Source organism: Hipposideros armiger, unplaced genomic scaffold (assembly GCF_001890085.2).
Source record: "Hipposideros armiger isolate ML-2016 unplaced genomic scaffold, ASM189008v1 scaffold_201, whole genome shotgun sequence".
Classification (NCBI taxonomy): domain Eukaryota; kingdom Metazoa; phylum Chordata; class Mammalia; order Chiroptera; family Hipposideridae; genus Hipposideros; species Hipposideros armiger.
Window position 1 is genome coordinate 2,008,177 of NW_017731551.1, and position 24,452 is coordinate 2,032,628.

Genomic DNA, 24,452 nt, shown 5'->3' on the forward strand with positions numbered 1-24,452 from the left:
CATGGCAACCCACTGCAGCAAGGGCTGCAGCCTACGCCTTAGCTGTTGAGGGCAGTGTCACTGGCCCTCATATGTGGGATCCGAACCAGGGCCCTCTGGCGTCCCAAGCCAGCTCTTAACCAATGCGCCACTTGGCTGGCCCTGAAATCTAGAATTCTGATGAATGCAGGGATGAGGTATAGACACTTATCTCACTAGTATAATTGTCTGTAACTTGTCTTTCTCTCCCACTAGATTGTCAGCTCCTTGCAGGCAGGGTTTGTGTCTGCATTGTATCTCCAATGCTATGTGCACTAAGCACACAGTAATCATTCTACTTATTGAATGAAACACTGATTGAAAATGTTTACAGATCCCATGAAGTCTAAACAGGTATATTTCTCAAGTGTATTAAAAGCTTTAGCATCTTCTACTGTTCTTGTTATGCATCTTCTTAAATAAAAATAGCACTCACATAAAAATTGATAAAGAGGATAAAAAACTGCTAAGGAGGGTATCTGTTAAAGACTCGAACCAATGGAGCCACTCGGCCAGCCCCTGTAAGGCTCATTTGGTTAATAGTTGGCTTAAGAGCGCGAGCTTTGAGCAACAGGGCCCTGGTTTGATTCCCACATGGGCCAGTGACACTGCGCCCAAGCTGAGTTGTCGCTGAGCTGCCAACAGGTGGCAGGATGGCTCAGCTGGTGTAACAACAAGATTGCCTGTTCGATGGTGGGCTACACCCACACGCAACTAAGACTGAACTGGGCACTTTGAGCTGAGCTGCTGCCCAGATGGCTCAGTGGATAGAGTGTGCGCTCTTAAACAACAAGCCTGCTGGTTTGACTCCCGCATGGGATGGTGGCTATGCCCACCCGCAACTAAGACTGAACACAGCACCTTGAGCTTAGAGGCCATGAGCTGCTGACGGGAAGCCAGATGGCAACTGGCGCCCTCCACAACGAAGATTGAAGAACAACTTGGCTGTTCCCCTTCCCCAATTCCCCAACACTATTCCCCTTCCCCAATTTCCCAATAAAATCTTTTTAAAAAAGAAAGAAAAAGAAAATACCTTACAAATGGAAACTAGAGGACACTTTTTTTTTTGAAGAAAGGATCACTAACAAAGGAAGATTATTATATCATCGGAATGGTAAAATAATATATATGATGTCACAGAGGCTGATAATGTGATAAAAATTATTAACATAAACAATTTTTTCCCATTGAATTGAAATAAAACAAAATTTAACTCTCAGAAGTTTCCACTGAGTTATTTCTGCTTAAGATTGAGAATTTACAAATATAGTAAGTTCTGTTATATGGACACTTACCTGCTGGAAACCAAATGAAAGTCTCCTAATTATTTATTTCAAGCCAGGGATAGAACAGAGAAATATCACTGTGGGTAACTTTTGATAATCTATATAAAGTATTGAGTTGATGCAAATAATTGATTTGAAAGATATCTGATAGCTTCACATTCCTTTTAAATCGGTATTATTCCGTTTCCAGGAGTATATCCTCAAAGGAGTGGTCAATGCAGCCCTTGGCCAAGAAATGGGTTCGGTGAGTATGGGATCACTGGTAATCTGTAGTCTGCAAAGTTATAGTGTATGAAAACAATCAAAACGAATGTCAAAGTTCAACCAACAATGAGCTTAGAAATAGGCTCTAATGCAGTTCCTCATTTCTCCATATCCCCCAATCCAGATTCTACTGTAAAAAGAATTTTATGTTAAAGACAATAAAAAAACTTTAATGCTAAAAATCGCCCAATTTTTAAAGTGTTTATATCTAATAACAACAAATCATTGCACAGCTTCATTCTTATTTTCAGTGACTTCTTTTTTTAACGTCGCACACCTCTGAGCTATAATTTTGGCATCTGTAAAATGGGGAAAATTGTTTCTCTGGAAAAGCTTTTTATAAACACTAAAATACTGTCTAAAACTAAACTATTATTGATCTAAACATTTATCTAATATTCTAAAAAGAATAATTCTTTTATTTAAAAGTCTAATACTCTAAATAAGAATAATAAGTTCTTTTTGGAACAAAGTGGGATATAAATAAATCTTATCTCCATCTCATTTTACAGTGCCTCATATAGCAGATGGGTAGAAAAGAGTTGTTGAATAAATGAATGACTTTCTTTAATAAATACTCCTTGTTATAACCATAGCTCTTACCACATGGTCCGTTACGTGGTAAAAGAGCAATAAGTATTTGTTAACTGGTTGAATGAGTTCATTTAATGAAGCTACTTTTAGGATAGAATTTAGGGATGGATTTTGTTTTTCTTCTTTTTTTTTTGTCTGATCCAGAGTAGATTTTAATTCAGTTTCAGGTTATCATTTTCTAGTGGCTTATGCTAATTAGAATTAGTATTGTTTTGAGGATGACTTAAAACAAGGGTATATGTTAAATCCTGACACATATGTTAAAACCATAAAGTATAATACAAATAAAATATGTTCAACTTATTCTTCTAAATTGGCTGTGCTTTGTTTTTCAGAGGGATCATATGAAAATTGCCCAGCAGTTCTTCCAGTTGGTGGGAGGTTCAGCTAGTGAATGTGGTATGTCTGAAGTCTCTACTTGTGAGCATGATTCATAATTGGAGCTAGTTGTGTATTGACTGGTGACATTTTATTCTGTGTCCAGGGATACATCTGTTAGGTTTCCCACGATAAAATGGGAAGTCAGACACAGGAGAGAACATTAGAATTAGTTCTTCTCAATATCTCAGCTAAAGTGGGAGGAGGAATATAGAAATAGAGGAGAATAGATGTATTCTTTAGTTGCTGAGCGTTTTAAATATTTGATTCTGTTTTTGATTTGAAACATTAACTTTTATTCATTTTTCAAGAGCTCTTTATATATTAGAGCTTTTGTCATGTAGATATTTTTCCCAGTGAATCAATTGACTTTTATTTACCTATCATATTTTTTCCTATATAAAAATATTTCAATCTTATTTAATGATGTTTATCTTTTCAATAATGATTTCTTACATGGATATCAAGTTTATTAGACGGTATGTTCTTACCCCTGTGGTTATATAATATTCACCTAAATGTCCCACAAGTAGTTTTATGGCTTCATTTCTCTTATTAAAGCATTGATTTCATCAGTCAAGATTCAATGTAAGATTTGAGGAAGGGCTATAAGAAGGGATGATAGTTAGCCAGTAGGAACTGACGTGGCTGTCTGTACCATTGTCTGTGCTGGCATGTATTCTGATTAACAGTGTTCATGCTGAACTGGCTGTTAAATATTTTTTTTTCCACCCCTGTATATTCATTTTCTTTTAGCTGTTTCACCAGAACTATTTGTTTTTCCTATTTCATTTATTTATACAACAAAAATGTATTGAGGTGTTGGGGATACAGCGGTAAACAAAACAAACAAATCCCCCTACTTGTGGAGCATACAGTCTAGTGGCACAGACTAAAAGCATAATAAATAGATTATATAGCATATCTGTGATGAGTGCTGTGGGGAAAAGATTGAACAGAGCAAGGAGGATTGGAAGTGCCAGTGGCACTTACTCAAATAGGAATGTGACATCAGACCCCAAAAATGGGTCAGGGTCAGGATCAGATGGTTCTATGGCAAATTATTTCTCCATTTGACAGTAAAAGTGCTAGGTTGTCTTGGATAAATAAAGATGGAGACCAAGGCACATTGGTTGGATGTGCAGCTGTTGGAGTTGAGTGAGAGAATCAAAGCCCTGGAAAAAGACCTGAAGACTCCTGTAACCTGCAGCGCATGTGTTCATTTTGGACTCTGAGGGTTAACCCAGAGAAAGATTACCAGCCACACTCCAGCCCTGTGACCTCCGTTCTGCTGAGGTTTTGTCCACTGAACAGAATCTGTAATTTCAGAGTCTAAAATGATGTCTTGGAATACAGTCCTATCTCTAAATTATAAAAGAACTCAAATTTCAGCAAAAGAAACCTGTTGGTTTCATGAATACACATGGTTTCTTTTCCTGTGCCATTTCAGATACAGTACCAGGGAGGCAGTGCATGGCTTCCTGTTTCTTCCTGCTTAAGCAATTTGATGATGTCTTGATATACCTCAACTCATTTAAGGTCAGTATAGAATTTTCTAGATGACCTTGGATCCAAAATACTATATACGAAGGGTGGAAAGTTCGCAAACTTAATTGTCCGACCTCATATATAATGTCAGAGATAAGATACTCTTAGAGATGCCCTTTTTACTATATTGTCATTAGTGGCATCAGCTAATTGCTTAATATTATTTTTGTATTTATCTGTTAGAACTGAGGTTTTTATATTTTCTATGTTAATGCTCGACATGACCTGTTCCTGGGATGTTTTTCAGAGTTACTTCTATAATGATGACATCTTTAACTTTAATTATGCCCAAGCCAAAGCTGCAACAGGCAATACCAGTGAGGCTGAAGAGGTGAGTACCTGCTTTGAAGGCATTTGAATGATTCTGTGCAAAAACATTGTTGTCTTTTTTTCAATGAAATAAATTTTAAGGGTAAAGGATTATTAAAAGTTCCTTTGTTCTTAAGCTACATTAAAAAATACAATGTGAATAGATATGTAGATTTTTATAACCACATTAATGTTTTCCTTTTTTTGATAAATTTCATAAAAGCATAACATACACTGAGAAAAGCATACAACTCAAACTGTACTGTCTGATGGTGAACATACCCAAATAATCAGTACCCAAATCATGAAACAGAATATTATCTCTTTTTGCATCTGTCTCTTTCCCCCAAGGATAACCACTGTCTTAACTTCTAACTTCATAGATCGATTTGTCTAAATTATTCAAAATATTTCAGTTGAATTATTCAGTTGAATTTTGTCATTCAACAAATTATTCAACTTATTATTATTTAAATTCCAAATATTTTCTAATTTCTGTTATGATTTCTTCTTTGACTGTGACTTACTTTAAAATGTGTTTCATGATTTTCAAACATGCTTTATCCTTTCCAGGTTATTTTATTTTGATTTCTAATTTAATTCTATTGTGGTCATAGAATGTGGTCTGGTCTATATAACATCACTCCTTTAAAATTTGTTGCAACTTGTTTTATTGCCCGGTAGCACAATCACGTGTTCCTGAAAATAATATGCGTTGTGCAGTTGTTAATTATTCTGTTCAAATTTTCTATATCTTTACCCATCTTTTGTCAGCTTGTGAGATCAGTAACTGAGAGAAGTGTGTTAAAATCGCCCCAATTTTGTCCTTCGCTTTTCTTAGCAGCCTGTATAAAATTTGGTCATCCATAAAGCTGTGTTAATCATTAATGTTGATATGAATGTTCTTACTGCAAAAGCATCTTCATGTTGATTCCCTTTCTTTCCTCTTCTCACAGGTTTTTCTGTTAATCCAAAGTGAGAAGATGAAAAACGATTACATTTATCTCAGTTGGTTGGCTCGATGCTGTGAGTCTTCTTTTAAATGTCACAGAAGAACCCTCTTTTTCTTCTCTGTTGCATAGTCTTCTGGATGGAAATTATATTGAGCGTTTTGTAATTTTGTTTTATAGAATGAGTAAATGCCAAAATTGTGTTATTAGTGCTACTCAGTAAGGATGGTCATGTACATCTATTATATAAGTTTACCCTGTGATTAATCCGGCCATATAACATTGACCTAGCACATGCAGACCTAACAGATGCCAGGTTTTCCTTTAGCACTGTTAAAGTTTCCAGAGTCACAGTTCACAGTGTTTTGAGAGAAATGATATTGTTTCGCTGATTTTTACCTTTTTACTATGGTGCTGGCTTTAAAAGTGGCAAATGTCAGAAACATAATTTTTTTGTATATTACTTAGCCTATAGTCTCTGTCTGTCTGTGCACTATTTATTTTCCTCCTTTTGTTCACTTGGGTTTAAAATGTTCACTGAGTTTTTGAAGTTGCGGGAAAATTTTAGCAATCAGATATTCTAAGGTCGAAACTATAGAGTAGGATTGAATGAATGATAGGTATCCTCTTTTAAGCAAATGAACTAAATGGGAACTACTGGAAATCAACCCAATCTAAGAAGACATAATTATCTAAATCCCAACTTAAATAAAAATTTTAAGTATGGTGGAGTTCTGATAGGGAAGCTTGTTAATGTCAACGTCACAAACTTGCCACGTAGGAGCTATTTACCATTACTTTGTATATTTGAAACACAGAACCAAATCCACAGAATAGCAAAATGCAGAAATGTATTTCTTATACATTCAAAAAGCATAAATCTTTACTTCTTTTTGTAGATATACTGAATAAGAAACCAAGGCTAGCCTGGGAACTTTACCTAAAGATGGAAACCTCTGCTGAGTCCTTTAGCCTCCTACAGCTCCTTGCTAATGACTGCTACAAGGTGGGTCTGAAGGAGAGTACAGGAAAATTGAAGATCAGTATCACACTGCTGCATTGGCTAAATATCAGGGAGAAATGTCCTAGAGACTAAATGGCTATTCGCATAGCAATATCAGAAATGTCATCTCTTTTATGAATGAACTGAATTCAGAGATAGACAGCGTTTCAAGATTTTACATGTAGATGAAATAATGATTAAGAGAAGAGGTTTTCGATTTCTAAAGGTTGTGAATCTTTAGATACCATCCAGAAAGAGATTTTCATCTGGTAGTTGGAAATTTGGTTTTGAGGCTCAAGAAAGATGTCCTCTGACATCTGAAGACATAGATTTGGAGAAAACATCAACATTTCAGTAGTAATTGAAACCCTGAAAAACAGTGAGATTACCCAGGTAAGGAAGTAAGGTGAGAAAAATAGAGGGTTGCAAGCCAAATCTTGGGGAATGCTAACATGTAAATAGTAGACAGGAAAGACAAAGGAACCAGAAAAAGAGAATAAAAATGCAGTCATTTGGTCAAGGACAGAGAGAGAGAGAGAGAGAGAGAGAGGGAGGGACGGAGGGAGGGTGGAGAGAGAGAGTCTGTGTGTGGAGTTGGAAAGGCAGAGAGGATGGAGGAGTTTTGGACCCTATCCTGTAGATTAAAAGCTATTAAAAATTAGCCTCAAGTTCTAGAAATTCCTATTTTGGGTATGTGTCTTCTTATCCAGAAGACAGGAAAATGTCAGGTAAAGAGAGTAGTGTTAAATTAATAATAGCTCATTTCAAAGTGCATCATTATAAAAAATAAAGTGAATCACCATCAATGGAAAAGGTTTTCAAACAAAGGAAACTTGAAATTCTTTAACATGATTTGGTGGATGGCATTGATGTTAAGTGAGTTAGGGGAGGCAGAGGGGAGAAAAACATTAAAAGACAGGAATTGAGTTCAATTTTAGATATAATAAATATGAACTGTGTTTGGGGCTCCCAGGCAAAGGTATGTAGGAAACTAGCAAGGTGAGCCTGGGGTTCAGGTGAGAGGTCAGGATTAGAGAGATAGACAGGGAGTTTTAGACGTTAACAGCAGTTATGGTGGTGGTGGGAGCAGCAGGCGCACAGAGTGTGGGAGAGAAAGATTAACCAGCGAATAGTATGAGGAACCATGTGGAACATCAGTGATTATGGGACAGAAATAGAAAGAAGAGTCAGTGGAAGAGACAGGATGAACATGAACAGAAAGGAAAGAGAAAAACCAGGAGAAAAAAAAACATGCTTTCCGTTACTATCTCCCCCACCCCGACCCCCGTTCCTATTTTATCAAAAGCCAAGGAAGGAGAGTGTCAAGTCTGCAACTAGATGGACCTGTGTAGGCCTGAGAAACGAGTAGGTAGAGAAGAGAAACGGATTAGAAAGCAGATGCAACAAGTGTAATGTAGATCACAGTCTTTCGAACACTTGATGCTGAGGATAAGGAGAAAAATGTGATGCTAACTTAAAAGGGGAAGCAAGGTTAGAGATTTGGGGGGGGGATTTATTTTTGCAGGTGGAGGGAGACTTCTTCGTTTAGAATAGTGAGTAAGGGTATATCTTTAGGCAGAGGAAGAGGAACCATTGACAGGGACATTAAAGACTCAAGAGAGTGGGAGCATTTTTGATGGAGTGAAGCGCTAGAGAAGATGAGAGGGGGATGGGGTCAAGGTCAAAGGAAGCTAATGACTTTGAAAAACAATTTGGCATTACATAGCGTCTCAGTGGTCCCACTACTACCCACTAGTTTGGTGATTCCCTGCAAGGACTCCTGGGACTGAACATGAAGTTATACGTATGGCTAGGATTTATTACAATACAGGAATGGCAGGAAAAAGAGATGTATAGACAGAGACGAATGACATCAAGCACAGGCTTTCTTGTCCTCCCTCTGTGTAGACTGCACAGTCATGTCTTTCTCAAGCTACAAACTACAGAGACACGCGTGAGATGTCATTGTCCAAGAAAAACAGAAAGGACAAATGGGGGGGAAAAGGGTAGAATTAAGTCCTAACATATCAATAATTGCATTAAATGTCAATGGTCTAAATACATTCATTAAGAGACATATCAACAGAGTAGATAAAAATCCACAACCCAGCTATGTGCTCTCTACAAAAAACTCACTTCAAACATAATGCTATAGGTCGGTTGAAAATTAAAGGATGAAAAAAGATATATCATGAAATAATTTGGCATTTTCTTTAAAAAAACAAACGTAGGCTTACCATACAACCCAGCAATTGCACTCCTAGGTATTTATCCCAGAGAAATGAAAACGTATATCCACATACATACTTACTCACAATGTCAATCATGCCTTTATTTATAATAGCCCCAAACTGAAAACAATCCAGGTATCCTTCTGTAGGTGAATGGTTAAACAACCCGTGGTTTGACATGGAATTCTAGTCAGTAACAAAAAGAGGAACTATAATGATGAGTCTGACTCCATTTCTGGATGTTTGAGTCCTGACAGCTTTTAAGACTCACCACTTGCACTTCCTTGTGCCCTGGACAAAATGATAAGAAATCCTAGTTGCTCCCTTCTCTGGCTCAAACCACACAGGCCCCTGCCCGTTCTCAGGAACCCTCACCCCAGCTCCACCCCCAACCACAGTAAAAGCCCAGGCCAGTCTCCTTTCCTTGCTCTCTCAGGCCATTTTGGACCTGCTTGAGAAAACTGCTCTACTTTCCCCAGAGACCTCAATTATATAAGTAAGAAACCTTTTCATGTCCTTTTGGTGTGTATGTGGCATTATCATTCTCAACATCCAAACCATACTGGGCAGAGGTACCTCCTGCTTTTGCAAGGTTCCGTAACAGAAATAAGCCATCGATATATGCAATAACTTGGCAAAACAAGGACATTATGCTGCGTCACAAAAGCTAATCTCAAAGGGCCCCATATTGCTTGATTTTATATATATAACATTATTAAAAAATTATAGATGTAGAATAAATTAGTGATTGCCAGGGGTTAGGGATGGTGAGCAGGGAGGGGAATGTATGTAATATAAAGGGGTACCACCACAGAGATCTTTGTGGTAATGGAATAGTTGTATATCTTTATAGTGGTGGTAGTTATAGGAGTCTATACATTTGATAAAATGTCGGAACTAGAAACACGTAGCAATGTAAATTTCCTGATTTTGATATTGTGATACTGTACTATTATTACATCAGCTGTAAGGCAAGGGAATTGGGTGAAAGGTACATGGGACCTCTCTGCATTATCTGCAACTTTCTATAAATCTATAATTCAAAATTTAAAGTTTTTAAAAAATAAACCAACTAGAGCTATATCCAACAATAAAGATAAAACCTTATAGCATATGCAAGAGACAAAAGAATATTTACAGTATTATTCATATAGATAAAATTCTGAGAGGCAAAGCTCAATTATATTGTCTAAAAATGTATACATAGGTGATAAAACTATAAAGACAGTCAAAGGACTGATGACCGTAAAAGTCGGAATATAATAGTTAACTTCTGAAAGAAAGGAGAGGGTTGTGGTCTAGAAGTGACACAGGGCTTCTGTTTTGCTGTCAGTATTTCTTTTCTTATTCTTTTTTTTTTTTTTTAATTTTGTTGGGGAACAGCCATGGTCATTGGTTACACATTGCTTTCATGCTACAATGGCATCATAGTTGACTCTTTTAGGGAGGGCACAGCTCACAGTGGCCCATGCAGGGATCGAACCGGCAACCTTGGTGTTATCAGCACCACGCTGTAACCAACTGAGCTAACCGGTCACCCCAGTATTTCTTTTCTTGACCTGGGTGGTGGTTACACTTGTATTCACGTTATAATCAGTCATTCAACTTTACGTTTATGTTTCATGCACCATTCTGTATGTGAGTTATTTCACCAAAAAACAAAAAAAAGAAAAAGAAAAATGTTTAAGAGAACACAGGATGAAGGATTAACCTTGAAAAGGAATAAGAAGAACACTTTTTTTCTGTGAGATAAGCAGAAAAGAGGGAAGGATGAATAAAGGTATAAGTATAATTTGTACTGAAGGGAGGCAAGTTGTGTTTTTCCTATGTGGTATAGAAAAACGCCAAGCCATGAATGCAATAGAGATCTTAAGAAAACTAGCAAATGTTTAGAACAATGGTTTGCATGAATGGAGAAGTCACTAAAACACACTGAGTCGAGGATTGCTCAGCAATTTGAAGCCTTCAGTGAAATTGGTAACACTGTACACTGATGATTGCCAGTCGAGAAATCGAAGCAAAATTTAACGGTATTCAGCATGCTTTACACGGCCAAGGAAATGTGTAGTATACTTGGGAAAGATATCTGTCAAAATAAATTAAATGTTTGAAAGATTTGGTGTTTAGACTAGTAGTCAGTGTCCATCGAGGCATCCTGAGAACTTAGGAACAAGGTCAGGGAAAGACCATCCTCTTGGGTTGAACATGATCAAATTAGCATCAAATGAATGACAGTAATCATCTACAGACTGTATGGAAAGGCATGAAAAATACTCACTTCAAATCACAGTAATTGAAGTTTATCCTCAAGATTAGACTAGAATTAGAACTGACAGATGTGTTAATTATAGCACAACTTGACTATATGTAGAAAAAATGTTATATTGTTGAAAACTGAATGAAGGTAAGCTCATTTAAACTGAACCTGTGTACCCAAACTGTGATTTTTCCTTCTTATTTAATAAGAAATTTAAATTTATCTAATTTGCTAACTGAAAATGTTATCATTACCCATGCATTCATTTTATACAGTTCTGTTTCATGGCATCTTTATGTTTAGTTTCATCCTGTGCAATCTTGTGACCACAATACTTTCTTTTATTCAGATGGGCCAGTTTTACTATTCAGCCAAAGCATTTGATGTCCTAGAGAGACTGGATCCCAACCCTGAATATTGGGAAGGCAAGAGGGGTGCCTGTGTGGGCATTTTCCAGATGATCTTAGCTGGGCGAGAACCCAAGTAAGTAAACAGACAAGAGACTCTATTCATTTGCTGGTTTGTGAGATAAAGGAATTGTTTTCATGGATGACATCCTCTGAAAACTCAAAATTATAATGATGTTTTAGAATGATGAATAAAGGGTTAGGATGTTGTGTATTTCTATCTGAGCTTTTTCCTCCAGATATTTTTTGTCTTATAGAATCGGTTCATTCTAAATCATATATGCTGGGACACTAAGTACACTACAGCTCTCAAATAGAAGAGCAAGATGTATACTTGGCTCCAAATGAATTGCCATTTCATAAACAAAGTATTTTTCAATCTCTTCTACTCTTTTCTTTGTCTAGGCTTTTTATTGTATCTTTTAGACCTCACAGAATTAGGGATGGAGTGGATGTCATTGATAGTTGTTATTTTTCTTTTGTTTTCTCATATTCCATGAAATACTGAGACATTAGATTACATAGAATTGTTTGCAGCTCCATTTGTAACAAAATTAAAATAATTAAAACTAAATTCAGTGTTCTAAAAATAACTTCATGGACTATATTTGTTATCAATGTATGAATATGAGATGTGATTATTTTATACGTGAATAATCCATCAAAAATTATTTCCTGCCTTGTATCGACTTCCAGTCCTAAATAAAAGTTTAAAAGTATTTGGTTAAGCAAAAGAGGTTGATTGAGGGAAAAAAGTAAAAAATATGAGAGAACTCTGAGGGAAGAAGATCAATAGACAGTTACCTATAGATTTGACAAGGTAATAGGAGAGTTTTAGTATGCATTACTTAAAACATTAATTTTAGTTGTAGTTAAATTTAAATAAATTAAAACATAAATACTGGACATTTATTGAATCTTGGTCCTTAACTTTCCTGTCTTCCGTATTCATTAAAATATTATTTTTCTTGAAGAAATCATTCATTCTTTTGGCTTTGTAAAACCTCACACATATGGCAGTGACACCCAGTTTAAGGTGATTATCACCTTAAACAAAGTCGAAATCTGGGACTCAGACAAGTTAAGTGACTTGATAGTATGGAGCTAGAATTTGAACCCAACTCCTTGATGTACCCTCTTTCTACTCTGCCATGGAAAGTAAACACAGAAATGGAAATATTTATGTCATATCAGGACAAAAAGATTAATAGCATGTATATAGGTAATATAAGTAAACAAGGAAAATTTGGGTTGGAGAAGTGATCACATAGAATTTTTATTTTACTATGCCACCATAAGAATAGCAGACTAGGAAGTTTGTACTTGGTTTATGAATACACAGGGAAAGAGCCTGTTACCAAAAATGCCCCACTAGAAGTATATGAAGAACAGTTACGAGTTTATTTTACTTGTTACTTCTCATTCTCTGTTGAAACATTTTGCCCATTCAAATCTTTTCCTCAGAGAGACCCTTCGAGAAGTCCTCCATTTACTGAGAAGCACGGGTAACACCCAAGTAGAATACATCATCCGGATCATGAAGAAATGGGCCAAAGAAAATAGAGTGCCTATCTAAAATAGCTCCAGAGGCCTGGGGAAGCAGTCACCAATTTGCCGTAAGATTGGAAATCATTTGCCTCAAGTTTGATGTAAGATGGAGGCCTCTATTTTAGTGACATTTTCCTTCTCTGCTTTTCAAGTCACAAACCCAGTGACTGGCTGCTTAGACCTTGTCTCCTGGCTGAAGTTAAGTGCCAGAGCCTGTGTTGTGGCCCCTGAGTGATCTGAGTAGCAATAAGACTTCGGTGCCTTTCTTCCAGAAATACTCAGAGAACTCTTACATCATTCACTGACTTTAAGGAGAATGGCAAACTTTTTTTTTATATTAACATTCTATGGCATTTTCTCCAAGCTGCAATAATAAATGCCATTAATGCTCAAGAGTCGCCGTCATTCTCTCATCTTATTTTTAGCCATCTCTGTACACTCTTTTTACTGGGGAATTCCATAAAGAGTTTCGTAATGCATCTCTGAATCTTGCATCTCTCTTTTTTTTTCTTCTTTAAAGATTTTATTGGGGAATTGGGAGAGTGGAACAGCGCTGGGGAATCAGGGGAAGGGGAACAGACAAGTTGCTGTTGTTTTTGTTCTTCCGTCTAGTTGTGGAGGACGTTGCTTCACTGGCCCAAGCTGGCACCATCATTGTGCTCTTCCCGGGCGAGGCAGATCAGTCGCCGGCTTCTGGACGGCCGCTCACGCTGGCTGCTGGCTACACACGGTAGCCCATGGCAACCCACTGCCACAGGGGCTGCAGCCTACGCCGTCGCCGGCGACTCACGGCAGCCCAGCTCCAGGTCGAGCTGTTGTTCAGCATCTTAGCTGTGGAGGGCAGTGTCACTGGCCCTCATATGTGGGATCCGAACCGGCGCCCTCTGGCATCCCAAGCCAGTTCTTAACCAGCGCGCCACTTGGCTGGCCCAAAATGAAACTTTTTTTTTTTTTTTTTAGCTGAGCCATCCTGCCACCTGTTGGCAACTCAGTGGCAACTCAGCTCGAGTTGGGAATCAAACCGGTGACCCTGTTGCTCAGAGATCACACTCTTGAGTGAGCTCTTAACCAACTGAGCCACTTGGCTAGCCCTGCATCTCTTAACAGAGGTTATAAAAGCTATATGATTCCAAGAATGGCAGATCCTTTATCAAGCTGTCTAGTCATTAATAGATAATAGACTTATGGGATTACTCTTTCAGTAATTGCATTTTTGATGATTATAACATGTTACAGTGGAGTAAAGGAGTATTGCAGTTTTTTAAAAGGTGAGTACTATGAAAAAAGTGTCTGTGCGGTACATTTAAGGTTATTCAGGAAGCAAAGAATACAAATCTTGTTTATCACTTCTCCATTATATTTTAGGTAACAAAACAGGTTAGGTGTTTTTGGGTTTGTTTTTTTTTTCATGTATCTTGCTGAATAAACATCAAGTTTGAAAGTAGGGCTACAAAGATTATATGAATGCATTATGGCCATTTATTAATGTAATGGTATAGAACATGGATTGTGTACAGGCCTTTGAGCGATCTCCCAAGGGCCTCACTCTATCCTGTTATATTCCAGCCCCATGTTTCTGAGCTTTTGCAACATAAACCTATTATACAAGTGAACATTTTTAGGCTCACAAGCTATTTTCAGAAAATAGCCCTCCATGTTTTTCTGTACCAGATTACCTTTGTTTCTAAACCATGTAATTTTTTTTTTTATGAGCTGAAAGTACCCAGGATTATAGGTATAGAAAGTGCAGAGCCGTTGCTATCCAGTGTGAGCACTGACAGAAAGTCATAATCCCTGGAAATACTAAAGACAGAAGAATTCCTATAAGCACTGTATCAGTTGTTCCACCTATACCCCCACCATCCCACTGTAGATGAAAGTGGATGGAATGGAGATGGGAACATGGCAGGAGTCAAAGCAGCTAAGGAGGGAAGATCAGTGACCACAGATAAGCTTTGCCTTATGGACAGTTGCGAGAGGCTCTTTCAGCTCTACTCAGGAAGATGACCAGTTTTCTCGTCTTTTATCTTAGACCCAGATCTAATCAGTGCAGCGCACAAATCATAAACTGGCCTGGATAACTGGATTGTAGAAAACAAAGTTACATCCTTTTTCGTATGCCAAAGTGTCAGAGACTGTTTCCTCATTATGTTGTTCCTACTTTTTAAATAGTTGGTTCTCAGCATCTAAAGTACTAGGTGAGTCAGATCTGGGCAGAACCTGCTATAATTTTTAGAATCTTTCTTGTGATTCTTAACTTACCTCACTCAAAATATTAGGAAACATGATAGTAGAAAAAGACAAATGAAATTCTTCAGTGGATTTTAGCAATGAAATTTGTCTTCCAGTTAACTGCTGTTATTTTCGAATTTCCTATACTTGGATAGCTTTTCCACTGATGGCAATTTACTTTTCAATGAGCTTTTGTTGAAGTTAACACTTCTCCCTGTGTTTTCCTGCCTGTTAGGGTGGGGAGCGGGGGAATCAGATATTCCAAAAAATAGCAATTCCCAGAATTTCAGGCTCACTTAAAAAAATTTTTTTAATCTATAGAATTGAGCCAAAAAACATAAAGACTAGTTTAGGAGTGATACCATCCAATTCTACCATTAAGGATGGCTACTTCTGAAATGTCTTGGCAGGGTCCCAAGATCACACAGCTGTTTTTCTTCATGAGATGACAGGAAGGTCCAGGCTTAGGAATGTAATGTAATGTGTATAGTTCATAGCATCAATGAACTATTTATAGTCTATAGCAAATATTATAATACTTGCAAATGCAAAAAAATGTTACAATTATTTTTATACTTCAAAATAATTATTCTACTGTAATATATTAAAATTAAAGTTTATTTGGTTCTTATTACGATAGTCTGTGAGTGTGTGAGTGGGAGCCCTGAGTATATCATGTGCCTTCTCCCCTTTCTTTCCTGACCCCAGAATAAAGGAAAAAAAAAACACCAAAGTTTTGGGCTCCACAAGCTACTCTTTATAAGAGGAAAGTAGATATTTATTCCCTAAGAATTCCTGTCCGCTAAGGCTCATGGTTCCTGCTAGGTCGTATTAGGTTTGGCTCTTTGCTGAGTTACAGCCCATTCCAGAAATTGTATGACCAGGCATACTACAACACCTCTCACATAGAAAGCTCTCATGTTCTTGTTTACTGAATAATTAAACATACAGTAAGTGGTAGAGCAGGGGACTTGTGAGACCTGACCTCATATATTCTGGTTCCCATCTAATTACTGTTTTATCACATGCCAAACATATACCAGGTGCTAGGGTTGTGAAATAAATAATGCACAGTCCTTACCCCTAAGGGGCTCAGTCGAACAAGTCTACACAACTCAACACAGTAACGTGATTGTTGTCATCAGTAGGAAAAAAGTCTTGAGAGGTAAAAGAAGGCAGTGAGAATGTTCGTATCCTTGTAAATGGGACACCACCTGCCCCACTTGGGAGACGCGGTCAGAATGGATCCTGCAACTCAGGAGCTAGCAAGGTGCCCAGGCTTCTGCCATGTGCGCAGCACATGCAGCGTACACCCAAGTACGCAGAAGACAAAGGACTGCCTTCTTCCATCATGGCTTGGCACACTGAAAACCTTGCAGGCAGGTTTTCATTATATCACAAGTTATACGTATCTACCTTCTAATAGCAACGACGAATTAGTGACTCACTAGTTCCTATATTAAGGACTGTCTCAATCTGACTTAGATGGTCCTCTTATCTCTCTTCTTCATCCTATACAATACTTCTATTTAAGGCTTATATATATCTTATGATTCTGTTCAAACAGTATTCTGGCTATTTGGAGATGCTGTAAGAAAAGCAGGACTAAGGACCCAATGATGTGCCTGTTACCCACCCTAACTCTGGACTGCAGGAGTATGGGAAGAATATAAGACAGCACAAAATATTATAAAACGCTAGATGAATACAATCAGCTGAGGTGTGCATATTGAGTGTGTAGTGTATAGACAAGTTTGCACTTTTCTTTTTACATTAAAACTCTTTCTTTAAATAAAACCTAAATGCCAAATACAACTAGGATCTTCCCTGGTGGTTGGAGCAAATGGCAGGAAAGGAAGCAGACGCAGCAGGTCCACCAGTTCGGCTGCCCCTCTTAGGGCAACACAGTTCCCAACCCTCAGATGCTGAGATAAGTACCCTGCTAGGTGAACTTCGAGTGAGAGGACAGTGGGAAGCACAAATGTTGGCATCCATAGCATAAATTACAGATGCATTTTACCTAATTTGACTTATCAAATTTTTTGCATATTCATTTCTGTACTCATGCATTTATTTGGTCTGTTACTTATATCCCACTGTGTTCCAGATTGAGATAATTTTCCAACATATGAATAGATAGAAAGCATTTAAGATTAAAGGAAGCCAGGAGTAAAGTTCATCCACAAAAAGTACATACCAGAATTACTAAAGATGGGCCAGAAACTCACCTTCAAGCTCCTTACCAACCAAAGCAGAGAGTGAAACAGCCAGATACAAAATTCGCAGCCTGTGTGTGTGAATGAATACCCTAAGGGGAAGAAAAACCCGGATTCTCAGTGATCTCTGTTCATGGGTTCCTGAATCAGGGATTCTGCATTATAACTTAGACATAACTATATGCTTAACAAAAATGTCAAGGGGATCTTATTGCTCCTCTAAACATGTACAGGTCTTTCCTACTATGCACAGTTAAATGTGTCCATCTACTTCTAATTTCCTCCATAAACATATAATTATACTCTCCTTTGCCAGTGTTTGACTGAAGAGTAGTTATTCAGGTGGTAGAGCGGAGACAAGCCATTCAAGTTGTAAAAATTACAAGCGTATATTAGGATGAAAATATAGGTAATAGTGAACTAAAGAATAACTGCAAGGTACTGTAAAAGCAATGAAATGATGGGATAGCATACCCGTAGTTTATACATTGACCAAGGAAATTCAACAGGGAAAACCACTGCGGACGGAGTAGGTTACGTAGAAAAGCCAAATGGGGGAAGTGAATCTGAAGCTGAAACTTGAAGAATGGAATTTAACTAGGTAGAGAATAAGTAAACAATTATGTCAGATGACAATAACAGTGCAAGTGAAGCCATGAAAAATACTTACAGATGTTTAATCTTTAATTGTTCCTATTCTTTATTTTCATAGAGAGGTTAATTTGTCCTTTGAAAAACAGTATGGCCTTATTTGTAAACTTGTAGTTTCGTACTAACCCAGCGATTTCATTCTTTGGCGTATGTCCAAGAGATACTCCTGAACGTGTACAGCAGGAGATATGTGCAAGGTGGTCCTCACAGCACTGACCCCAGGAAAAGCCTGGAAACAAACCAGATGCCCATTGACAGAGTGGATAAATAAACTGTGGTAAAGTCAGAATGGGATACTATACAGAATAAATGAACTATAGCCCCTTGCAACAATGCGAATGACACTCAGCAATAAATTGCTTATAGCAATAACTTTGTATAAGTTAAATACAACTCAAACATAAGTCTGCAATCAAAACGGAAGCAGGAGAAAGAGGAACAAAGAAGTCGGGTTGGTGGTTACCAGGATTGGGAGAGGAAGTGGAGAGAAGACAACAAAGATTCAACCCCAAATTGACCAACAGTATTGGGAGATCAGGGATGGGAGTTGCAGGGAATGGGAAGTGTCCACGTTAGGGGCGGGTGTGAGAAAAAGCTAAATCTTAATATTTTATTGCACTATGATAAATGGGGAAAACAATGTCTACAACTTTAGTTCTGAGAAGCCGAGGAGGCGGAGCAAACCAAAGAATCACAGAGTGAAGCCTTATTTGCAGGAAAGCGCTTGGCCCTGTAGCAGAGAAGACATCTGCGAACAGCTCCACAGACGCTCATCAAAGGAGTACATGCAAAACCCTGGGTCATAAGGTAAATAAATACCAGCCCGGTGGGCGCATGGCCCTGAGGTGCCATGGCATGCATATTCAGCAGAGTAACTGGTCCAGGAAAACTCATCTTCCTCAAAGAGAAACAGACAGACAACATAGCTAAGGGTCTATAGAAAATTAATACAAAAGGAAAGGGAGGAAGGAAGAAGGAAGGGAGGGAGGGAGGAATAGCAGACAAAAAATACCACCAGAAAATTGGTGATGTGTCTATGAAAGCTGTAACAAAATATAAAATGTACAATCCTCGCAGAAAAGTAGAAAATAGTGGCAGTTCATTGATGTTTTATCTTTAAGGTACCATTAAAGGTGATAAATCAAGAAGTGTATAAGTGTATTTTACTACTCCACGTTAAACATAAAGTATAGAAAAAGAAAATACATAAATTTTATCATTGATCATAGTATGAAATTATAGACAATGTCCAAAGAAAAAGAGAATTGCATTATAAATTATCCTATTAGAACACAAATATAAGCCTACCGTATTATCAGAAGTAACGTTCAAAAAACAAAGCAAACAGGTCATCAGTTTGTGGAGAAGTTTTTTTTAAAAAGGCTTAAAGGAGAAAGCGTGACATAAGATAATGTGGCAGATCTATGCTCAGACATACCTCTCATGTCAAAAATGTAAATGGGTTTAACTCACCTATTAAATGAAAAGGATTGGCAGATTGGATCACAAAGCACAACCTAACTCTGTGCTGTTTACACATAAATGTTGTCAATAAAAGATGGGCAATAGTACAACCAAGCAAATGCAAATAAAAAGAGAGCAGGTGTCACAATCAAACAGGGTTGAATCCAGGTCAAAATCATTAAGCAAGTCAAAGGAACACACTTTGAATGATAAAGGGTCCATTTCTCAATGAAGATATAACAGTTATGAATATGCAACAAAGGAAATAGCATCAATATTCAAAAAACAAAAATGGTAAAGAGTTACAATGACAATAGTAGTAGATTACCGTTTATGACAGTTGAAATGAAAAGAAGTAAAACATATAACTTAAATATTGCAACTAATAGGCAAATATTGTTATAGCTTCTACCTTGAAAATAGAACAGACTTCCTTTTCAGGGACCCATTGAACATTCAATAAAGCTGACTGTACACTAGGCCATAAACACAGTAAACGTCAAACACTTATATATAAGTGCTTACTCTGCACCAGCCACTCGTCAAAGCACTTCACATACATTAACTTACTTAATCCCAACAACTTCAAAAAGTGTGTATATTATTATTCCCATTTAGCAAACTAAGGCTTCGAATGCTGAAGGTGCTTGCATTCAAGTTACAGATCGGAAGCAGGAGTCGCAAAAGTAGAACCGATGCAGATGTTTCTAATCACAATGTCATAAAAGTAGAAGTTAATAAAACCAGAAAACGAAGACCCCCTACCACCCAAACATTAAAAAAAGAAGAGAAAACCAATTAACCAACCAATCAAGAAAACCCAAACAAATAGCAGACAAAAACCCTCTTTATTTTTGGACAAAAGAGAAAATCCAAGCTGTAGCCAAACTGGATTAGATATAAAACTCAGAGGACAAGTTAAGGTCTTAAATCCTTATATTAATAAACAGGGGGAAAAAAGAGTGACTTAAGTATCTTATCAAGAAGTAATAAAAAGAACATTGAAATAAACATAAGGACTACTAATAAAGTAAAACTAATAAACTCAGAAATGAATGAATTTAAAACTAGAAAAAGGGTATATAACTAAAGAAGTGAAGGAGCTGGTACTTTGAAAAAAGAAATAGAGAAAACTTTATCTAATGAATCAAGGTGAGGAAAAGAACACATATATACAGATAATCATAGTTCTTGGATAAAGTCATAGAAATGCAAGTACTGGGTCAAAGAGTCTATACATTTGTGTTTTGACAGGTATTACTGAGTTGCCCTATACAGAGGTGTTTCCAATTCCAGTCTCCACCAGCAATGAATGGAAGTGATTGTTTCCGCATAGCACAGCAGCACAGTATTACCACTTTTTTTTTTGCATTTGTCTACATGATAGACAATGAAAAATATCGATAATGTCCCATATAGGTGTTTAATGTCTATATTTTGTGGGTGCAATCTTTGCTGGAAGTGGAATCAGTGTTCTGTTTGGGTCATGAAAAGACCTTGGGAGCTTTTCTCCTGCTATTCTATAATGTACCACATTAAATAATATTAAACCTATTGTTCTGTAAAGGCTTGGTAGAATTTCCCTGTTACACTGTCTGGTCCTAGTCATTTTTCCCCCCCTTTTCTTTGGAGTGAGGGGCTAGCTCTTTGGTGGCAGCGTTCTTGGTTTCTTCTATTCCAATTGGCCTGGATTTTCTGTTGTTTCTGAAATCAGTTTTGTTATACTTGTTATATTTTTTTCTAGGATAAACCATCACTGTGATTTACAGTGGTTTTACCACAACGTGTCATCCATAATTTTGTTTGCCATTTTATGTAATGGACATCTGGTGGATTGCCTGACAGGCCTGTTACCCTTTCTTGGAACAGCGTCCTGCCCTCCACCCCCAACCCCATCTACCTCATCACAGGCTCCTGGTAGCCATACTTTCTTCACAGTTGTTTGACCTGGGGGTGAGCACCTGACCCAAACTAGGCCAATCAGAGAATCTTCTCTACAATTTTGGAACTGGGTGTAAAAATGTCCTAATTTAGTCTGGTCTCTCCAACAAAGATGTAAAAAAACAAACAAACAAATACAAAAAACTGGGGGAAGTATAACAAGGCCATATTTTATTAATAAATCAGAGAGAGGGGAGCAGAATGAAAGAGATCTGAAAGAGCAGAAGTGAGACAGAAAATATTGCCTGGAGTCTGTGTAGCTTTCCTAGTCTCTAATTCTGGTTCCATCTTCTTGGAGCCTAATTGCATTTCTTCCCTTGGGTTCTAGGAGATATTCCAGCACCTGCTTTATAACACTAATATCTTAGGTAATCCAATATCTGAAAGATATTGTTTTAAAGACTTTGTTTTGAACAGGAATTGACTTCGACCTCTTCCCAGCCTCCTCAAAGGCCTTCACTACTCAACAAAAGTGCTTTTCCAATTTGCACAGACACGCATAGGTAGACATGCTCTACCCCTAGAAAGTCCCTAGCTACTAAGTTAATTTTTCCCGCCTATTCAGTCTCCAACTAGTAAGGTGGCTGTCCTTTCAAATTGTTGGCTGCAACCAGTTAGAGGATTTTGAAATCAATTTTGAGGATCACGAATAGTGTTAAAAAAAAAAAAAAGAAACAGACCACAACAGAATTCACTATCAGAGTGCACCATACTAATCCTTCCAGGGCTAGAGTCGGGGAGCGACAGGTGATACATGCACTGGGTTAATTTGTTGGACGGATAACAGCCTAGTTTCAGTATTTATGAATATGGTGCATTTATTTTTGGTGACAAAGCAGTTGATAAATTAAGAGCTATAACTCTTGCCAATAACACAATATCAACTCTATTACCACAGAATATTTTGAAGAATTAGTGATTATGCAGTCACAGTGTAACTTGATGAGAATACTAATATTGCAAGTTGTATAACACTTTTATGTGATATGTGCAGAAAGTCAGTTTTACAGAGGATTTATCTGTGTGAAGAAAATTATATTCAGAAATAGAAAACAGCATTTGGGTCAATAAAAATTAAACTATACAATTTATACTGGAATTGCAAGTGACAACAAGAAATATGATCAAGAAACATAGTCTAAATAAAAAGTTTTTTAGAAACCAATAAAAACAGAAGATAATTTGACACATTAAAAACAAAAAATTGTATATAAGGATCATTTGGTTTCAAAACCATAAATATTTAAATTACACTTGTTCTATGAAAATAAATTATTGCAACTTAGTACTTCACTTACACAGAAAAATGATTGCCAAACATGAAATTTATCATCATGCTGCATTACAATTAAAGAATTATTGTTAAGAAAAAGTAGATTCACATTACTACTACTCACAACTGCCTATGTATGTGAACTAGGATCTTCAATTTTGGCCTATTTGAAAATAAAGGATAAGATCAGGCTCAATAGTAGACCAGATGTGCACGTAGCATTGTCCTCATGAATACTGGAATAAACTGATGAACAGGCAAGGCATTATATAAAATTTTTACTAATTTGCTTCAGTACTGTTTATAATATTTATTTCCATATTGTATTATAAAATGTTTATATTACCTTTTGTTGTTTTTACTGTATTCTACACGATCAAGTGTTGTGAAACTTGTATTTCAGATATGTGTGTGTATACATATATGTGTGTACCCTGGGTTACAGTGTAAAATCTTTACTGTGGGTTGTGGTTCAAAGAGTTGGAGAAACAGTCAAGGCGTTTGAAGTTAGAAGAGAAATAGGATTAGTAACGCACCTGCAGAACGATCTGGCCCACAGAACATCCGTTTGCTCTCTGAGCTGCACTGTGGAGAACACGGAATATGAGTTAAGTATAGAATTGACTTTGCAGGTTAAGTTCCAGCCTAAACAGAATGAGACAAAGTAAAGCAGTGTTTTAGAAGCATTAATATAGCCTCATTGCAAGACTGTCAGGAAGAGACTGAAGACAAGAGGTGACTAAAGTGCTAACACAATCCAGAAATGAGACAATCAAGAGGAGCAATGGGAAAGAGGGTGCTGGAAGTCACGCAAGAGTGCCAAGGAAAAACGGTAGCCTGTTAAAGCTGAGAGGGACCTCTGGAACTATCGAGTCCATCACCATCTGCTTACAAATAGGAGAAGTCATAGTAGAGCAAAAAACGGAACCTACTCGGAATTTGTCTATGACGTCACACTGACTCAAAGAGTCGTCAGTAGGTGATAGAATTTTAACCCGATCAATGGAATTAACAGGACGGAATTTCTTCAGGACGTGGAGGGTGTGCACTCAACTCTACTTCCTACTGAGTGTTTTGAAATGGACAGTAATTGTCATCCATTTAATATGAATTCCAATTAGTTGAATCAAGGTGTTGCCTACAAGGCGTGCCCAATCCAGGTTTCTCTCCGACCCCGCCATGGGTCATTGAGCATTCAACTTTCAGAGCATACGTACCCTAAAATACCAAACCCTCGAGAAGTTTCCTATTAATTTCAACAGCTTAGGCTTTATAAACGAGCCCAGAACTGTTCACTTGCGTGTTCAATTTCCCAACCGCAAAATGTTATTGAGCTTTTTACGAAGGTGCCACGCAATCCCCACCACAGCCAGGCGAGAAAAACAGGAGTCGGTCTAGGAAGCCGGTCTAGGAAAGGGGGGGCCTGTGGGAGTCAGTGTTGCGCTCTGCGGAAGGAAGCCGCAGGGCGAGTCCGGCTGGAGTTAGCCATTTCCTTTCTCTCCTCGATATTTAGGGCTGCGGTGGCGCTGGGCGGGCAGGTACATCGGCTTGTCTTCGCGTCCCTCGACCCCTTCTCCGAATCCGCCTTGAATAACCGGCTGACAATTCCGACTCTCGAGTGCCGAGAGCTGGAGGCATGTGCCGGGAGGTACCCGGCGCCATGACTAGGTCGGCCTCAGGCACATCCCGACGCTCGCCCTTGGCAAGCCGCCCCAAGAACGCCTCCGGGTTCCGGGTGCGAAGAGGAAGCTTCAGGGGAACCCCTAGACCCCTCCCTTTTAGGAAGGGCGCAGACGGCGTCTCCGTTTCCAAGGAAACCGGCCCTGCCATGATGTCACTTCCGCTGACCTGTCTGGCCTCCCAGACTGTTGGGAGGAAAAGA

At 37.9% G+C, this 24,452-nt stretch overlaps 1 protein-coding gene across 4 annotated transcripts in view; it reads left to right on the plus strand.

The window, feature by feature from the left end:
* The window catches only part of IFT56 (intraflagellar transport 56), a 38,913-nt gene extending 25,727 nt beyond the window's left edge, over window positions 1–13,186 (plus strand). For all 4 annotated transcript variants that reach the window (XM_019653294.1, XM_019653295.1, XM_019653296.1 and 1 more), the window contains 8 exons: window positions 1,495–1,548; window positions 2,498–2,561; window positions 3,991–4,079; window positions 4,336–4,419; window positions 5,354–5,423; window positions 6,247–6,353; window positions 11,188–11,321; window positions 12,710–13,186. In XM_019653294.1, coding sequence (XP_019508839.1) covers window positions 1,495–1,548; window positions 2,498–2,561; window positions 3,991–4,079; window positions 4,336–4,419; window positions 5,354–5,423; window positions 6,247–6,353; window positions 11,188–11,321; window positions 12,710–12,821 — 714 coding nt within the window. In that variant the 3' untranslated portion in view covers window positions 12,822–13,186. The remainder of the gene's footprint in view (window positions 1–1,494; window positions 1,549–2,497; window positions 2,562–3,990; window positions 4,080–4,335; window positions 4,420–5,353; window positions 5,424–6,246; window positions 6,354–11,187; window positions 11,322–12,709) is intronic.
* The last annotated feature ends 11,266 nt before the right edge of the window (window positions 13,187–24,452 follow it).